The sequence below is a fragment of the Chelonia mydas genome, chromosome 6 (assembly GCF_015237465.2).
Source record: "Chelonia mydas isolate rCheMyd1 chromosome 6, rCheMyd1.pri.v2, whole genome shotgun sequence".
Taxonomy (NCBI): Eukaryota; Metazoa; Chordata; order Testudines; family Cheloniidae; genus Chelonia; species Chelonia mydas.
The window spans coordinates 73293828-73299827 of NC_051246.2; the positions used below are offsets into that span (position 1 = coordinate 73293828).

Consider the following 6000-nt stretch of genomic DNA (forward strand, 5'->3'; position numbering starts at 1 on the left):
GGCCTGGAGCCGCGATTGGCCGAACCTGAGGACACGGCAGGCAAACAAACCAGCCCGGCCCGCCAGGGGCTTTCCCTGCACAAACGGCGGAACAAGTTTGGGAACCACTGATCTAGACCACTGCTGACAGGTGTTTGTCTAACCTGCTCTGAAAAATCTCCAAATCTCACATGTTGATTTATAACTAAATAGAGCCTTTACACTGGATTTGTTACATCTTTTTGCTACCTTGCAGGGTACACTATAACTACAGACATTTATACAAGCAATTATATAGCTTAATATTTTCAGATTTTTATTAATTGTACATTTTTAGTATGTTTGAAAATGGTGAATGATATTTCTTTTATTTACTAGATAATTAACTTTTTGCTTATGATTTGTGATATGCTGCATTAGCGTGGTAACTGGAATTTAATTAAACACACAAAACAGCATATGACATTTATTTTTATTATGCAAAATAAGCCCTTAATACAGTACACGAACTATTGTGCCACACTTATGAAGCTTGATCTCAAAAGCTGGATGTTTTCCCCTGATTCTTTATATTAAAAAACAGTCTTTAACTCAAGGTTTCTGATATAAGCTCATGGATTCAGCATATTTAACTTTTATGTAAATATTGAGACATTATCATAAGTTTTGTATTAAATTCAGATTTCATTTTAAAACCAGTTTATTTTTAAAAAGAAAAATTATTTAAATAACAAAGCTAAAAAATCCAGTTTAAGTTTTAAAAAAATCTAATTTTTTATGGTTTCAACAAAAAAAATCTATTTTTATCCACCTTGGCCCTATTTTTACAAACAGAAAGGGAGGTACAGTGTCTAAATGACTTGTGTGAGGCCACAGAATGAGAAACCAATAATCCTGGCTCCTTGTCCTCTATTTGACAGAGCATTATCAACTGCTACAACTGGCCATGGAGGACAGGTGCTGTATCCAAGAGGGGGTCTCTCCCACATGTTCTGGAACCTAGTACAGCCATCACTAGACCATAGGCACCAAATGCAATAGTTAAAAACTCATTTTAACTACTTAGACTTAGTTAAGAAGAGTAGAGGGTAAAATTGACATTGTGTCAAAGGATTTTACTGCCCCAGGCAAACGGGAAATATTTGCTCTTCCTCATCACAGGTCGATTACATTTTTGGCCGGCTGTATGGTAGAGCTGGCAGTGGATAGAAAGCAGCAGCAGAAAGGAGTCTTCTCTGGAGCCATCAAGGTTGAAGGAGCAAGAAAATATGATGATTTTGTTTTTACAAGAGATGAATGTTGGAGCCCAGAAGTTCCATGGAATTTCAGAAGGGGAGAACTAGGGGTGTGCCCAGAGGGGATGAAACAACCCCAAACAGTCTAGAAGTACAGACTCAGGGCGTGATCTTGCTTCTACTGAAGTCAATGGTAGTTTTTCCATTTTGCCCTTGACTTCAATAGGGGGAGGAGCCATAGGCGGTGAGTTATATGGGCCCGTGATGCCCATGCTCCACCAATATTCAGGAAGGTGGGCCTGGCTTCACCAATGTTCGGGCTTATATTTTCAGAGCCGTCCCCGTCCATAGGACCGACCAGGGCAACCGCCCCAGGTCCCACGCTTTGCGGGGCCCTGCACTTCAGGAGGATGCAGGGTCCAGGGCGGCCTGGGGAGTTAGCGATGGGCCTGGTGCCGGCAGCAGCGAGCAACCCAGCCAGCTCCGCTCCGCCTCTTCCTGTCTCTGCTCTGCCCTGCTCCTACTCCACCCCTTCCCCCCAAACCCCCGCCTCTTCCTGCCCCTGTTCTGTCTCCTCCCCACCCCCATCCCACCCCTTCCCACAAGGCTCAGCCCCGCCTCTTTCTGGCTTCCGCCCCCTCCCCCAAGCAATGCCAGGAGCCGGCGGGGCAGAGCAGGCTGTGGCCTGGTCGCTCACTGCTGCCAGCACCAGGCCCCCTGCTAACCACCCAGTACACCCTGGACCCCGCATCCCCCTAAAGCGTGGGGCCCCCAAAGCGCGGGGCCTGGGGTGATTGCCCCAGTCCATCCTATGTATGGGACGGCTCTGCTTGGACCCATTCTGGGCACCGCCGAAAATTATACAAACCTGGCGCCCATGGGAGGAGCTGTTTTCAGGTCTAGTCTACATTAGAAAAGGTTTGCTGATAGAGCTATATTGGCATACCCTTCTACTATAGATGCAGCTTGTAGCTGGCAAAAGAGCGCTTTGGCTGCTATAGCTTATACCTGTGCTCTGAATGGAATAAGCTATAGTGCCAAAAGCACTGGTTTGCCAGCATAACTGCATCTACACTAGGATCTAAAAGTATTGTAAAAAATAAAAAACAACCCACACCTCTCTAATAGACATTACTATACTGGCAAGTTTTAAGTGTAGACCTGGCCTTAGTGACAGAGAAGAGAAGGGTTATGCCGAGGAAATAGCAAGGCCTGTGAACAAGAAAGGAACAGAGCCTGGAGACCTTGTACTGATTTCCATGAACTAACCTTAGGGACACATCACATACGTGCTGTTCCTGAAACGTGGGCTCAGGGTAATGGTGGGCAAGGGCACCGTTACAGAAGCAAACAAACTAGCAGCCCGAAGCAGTGCACCTTGACCCACTACTGGTTTAGCAATGAAATTACCGGATAGTAGAGGCAGCTAAGTCCAGCGCAGTGGCAGCCATGCCCCACTCCTTCTGGCGATTGCCAATGTGGACCAGGTGAAAGCAAGGATTTTTTTTTTTTTTATTATTGTTTTTTTTAAATGTACATTAGCCCACTACTGATTTCAGTTGTTGTTTCACTTGTGGACCAATGACAATTTTAAGCTCTATAACATTTGCTATATCCCATTGAAGAGCTGAGATCCCAAACTCTCCAGTGACACATCAGAGCACCCAATTCTGCAATTGGATCCACTGTAGTAGATCTCTGTGCCATGCAAAGACCCATTGATTCCAAGGGAACTCTAAGAGGGGACAGGAGTTTGCCCACAGCGATCCAACTGCAGGACTGGGACCAGTATTTGTAATTAGCTCTGAGGATTTATGAAATGGAGACATGAATACTGTGACTATGTCACACACACACACACATACACACTCATTTTCCTACCATCCAAAGCTTATCTGTGGTAAGTAAGGCAACCTGGTCATGCAGACACAGAGATATGAAAATCTGTACCAATAAAACTTTTAAAAGCACTGGAAATAGCAAGTATTATATTGAATTATAAACAAGACGACATGGTGTGTGGCTATTTGGGATCATCTACATAACCTGTGAAGGGTTAAAGCATCTCCCCCAAACCCATTACAGTAAACAGGACAGCCTTTATTCCACTACACACCATCATGTTTTCTCGCTGTATATAATAAACACGCAGTTTCAGGAGGGTGTGTAATAGGAGCAGTTCTTCCACTACCTGAGTTTGTATTTTTTTTTTTTACAGAACTCCTGACCACAGGTTACTTTGTTCCACAGTCGAGTTCTTCTTATTGCAAAAACCACATCCTCATATTCTGGACTTCAGTCAACATTTACAAGTCTCCCCTTTAAAAAATAAAGAAAACAAAACTTTTGTCTGCTTTTTAGGCTTTATCCAGACAGCACCTGACACTCTGTTAGCAATCACTGTTTCCTGACCTGTGTGAACCAGTGTTTTTGTCCTGTACATGACTAGATTAGACAAGCAGGCTATAGACTAGTTGGAGTGCCCAGAGCACAATTGTCAGATAAACATCCCTTTCCACAGTAACTATGCTAGCAACAGTATTTAAACATGGTTTCAACGGTATTGTTGCATGTTCAACATGTGTAACCTGGTCAGACTTCCTATTTCCCTTGGTAGGGCCATCAGGCAGAGGAGCGGAGGCAGGACTATTTGCAGGGAATGGTGAAAATCGATGGTGAAGGCGGCCACATGTGCTGGTTTGTTGGATGGCAGGACAATTCCTTCTCAGACACACTCAGGCTCTAACAGCTAGTTTCCTTTTGCCCCCATAAATTACCTCTGAGCTATGGACTATGTTTCTTCCTATTCAGTCAGAGCCCTAAGGGCTTGCCAACACTAGACTTTTGTAACTGACTGCCAGTTAACTCGAGGTACAGAAGTCTAGCATAGACATACCCTGAATGATGCCCACAAGACACCCAGGAAAGGGAGAAGACAGTCCGTTGGGGTTTTTCCTCTCCAAGTTTCAGTCAGTGCCCCAGAGACAGTTATCTGGCTATGTGCAAGACTCTAAGTGTAAACCATGTATCCTGGGAAAGGGGAGGGAATTTATCAAGCCTGGTACAAGTGTCAAAACACAACCAGGTAACACATGCCAGGATCTACCTTGGGTAGGGGAAAGACAGCAAAGAGGAGAAGAGTCAAGGACTATATTAGCTGCACAAGTAGGCAACAGTACAGCACACCCCTAGTGGAGAGTAGAAAGTCAGCTGTCACCCAGCTGTTTGGAGAAGGTACCTACACAGCTGGACAACAGTACTGTACATTGAACTCCTGGACTGCGGGATGAGAAGGGAATCAGCTGCCATCCAGCTCTTTGCAGAAATACTAGTTACCTCCAAAGCGGGGCAGCAGTATCTTAATACTACAGGAGCAATTCAGGTGCCATCCATCTATTTTTAAAATGCATTAAAATCTCTGTACAGCTAGGCAATGGTAATATACATGGCATCCTGGAATTAAATTTGGGGGGAAGGAATCAGCTGTCACCCAGATGTTTGCAAAGCTACTAAATTACCTGCACAGCTGGACAGCAGTACATCGCACCCCTAGAGAGGGGAAATCAAGTGTCATCCAGCTGTTTGAAAATTCAAACACAAACAAATCGTCAAGCCTGGATTTTATATCGACCGCCAGCAGCAGACAAACAAAACCATGCACTGGAAATAAACCAGGCAGCGTGTCAGAAACATTAATGAGAAGCAGCTGCCACCAGGGACAAGCGTGGGCTCAGGAGAGAGGGCGCGATCCGCTCCGGAGTGCGTCTGGCGCCCCGCGCAATCTGCTTGGTGCCGCCACAAACCCCGAGTGAAGCCAGAACTCGCCCTGCTGCCATGATTCAAACCACGGAAGTCGTTCCCGGCCCTGCCCCTCTACGCCTGCATTTCTCAGTAATCTCCAGCTCCCGCCCTTCCCGGGGACGGGAGAACGGCTGCAGGCTGGGCTCCTCTGGAGGGGGAAGGGAGGGCTCGGTCCGGATCCCGTTACGCCAGGCACTCGCCCGCCCGCCCGCTAGGAAGGCGGAACAACGGCCCCAGCGGGAGAGGGCTGCAGGCAGGGAGAGGGTGCGACATCCCCCGCCATGCGCCGGCAGCGCACACTCACCATGCGGATCTGCGTGCTGATGAGAACGTAGGGCATGATCCCGGCTACCCCCGGCCCCAAGGTGGAGTCTAGTGCCCACCGCTCCCGCTCGGCGTCTGCCTCTGCCTCCAGCCCCAGCTTAGCCTCCCACACGTGACATCCTGGCCAGCCGCGGCCACACCCCCGCCCGGGGCAGCCTATAGCCCGAGGGGACTGGGCGCACCTCAGGGGGGGGAGCGGCGCGGGACCCTTCCCTTTGCCCTCGTGCTGCCGGGGCTTCTCCCAGGGCGGGCTGCGCTCAGTGCCTGGCTGCAAAGGAAGCAGGCGCTCCCCGCACCTGAGCGAGCCTCGCAGAGGCGTTGGCGAGGAGGGCTGCGTAGTGTGTTGCCGCCAGACTGGGGCACTGAACACGAGGGAGCTCTCCAAAGGGCACGGGGGAGCCTGGACGCGTCTGCGGACAAGGCCTACAAGCAGAGGGCTGGGTGGATGGCAAGCTAGAGAGGTCCTGGGGAGTCAGTCCATGGAAAGTTTTGAAACCCAGGAGGGCTGTCTTGCATTGGATACAGAGATAGTTAGGGAGCTGGGGTAGCTAGAGGAGGGCAGGGGCCCTGCTTTGGGAGGCTTGATCTATTGTACTTTCCCCCTTTCTATTTGCATCCACCAAAGGGAACCAGAAAAAAAACAACGCTCATCCAACAATGC

At 48.4% G+C, this 6000-nt stretch overlaps 2 protein-coding genes across 3 annotated transcripts in view; both read right to left on the minus strand.

The window, feature by feature from the left end:
* The window catches only part of C6H15orf62 (chromosome 6 C15orf62 homolog), a 25167-nt gene extending 19804 nt beyond the window's left edge, over positions 1-5363 (minus strand). The window contains exon 1 of the mRNA XM_037900473.2: positions 5320-5363. The gene's annotated coding sequence lies outside the window, so the exon portion shown is untranslated. The remainder of the gene's footprint in view (positions 1-5319) is intronic.
* Positions 1-5521, minus strand: part of GCHFR (GTP cyclohydrolase I feedback regulator) — a 19335-nt gene extending 13814 nt beyond the window's left edge. The window contains exons 1-2 of one of the 2 annotated variants that reach the window (XM_043548131.1): positions 5320-5445; positions 4733-4792 (exon numbers count right to left, since the gene is read on the minus strand). In XM_043548131.1, coding sequence (XP_043404066.1) covers positions 4733-4756 — 24 coding nt within the window. In that variant the 5' untranslated portion in view covers positions 4757-4792; positions 5320-5445. Of the gene's footprint in view, positions 1-4732; positions 4793-5319 lie in introns of both variants that reach the window. The other variant, XM_043548130.1, reaches the window with a different exon arrangement.
* Positions 5522-6000: the final 479 nt, after the last annotated feature.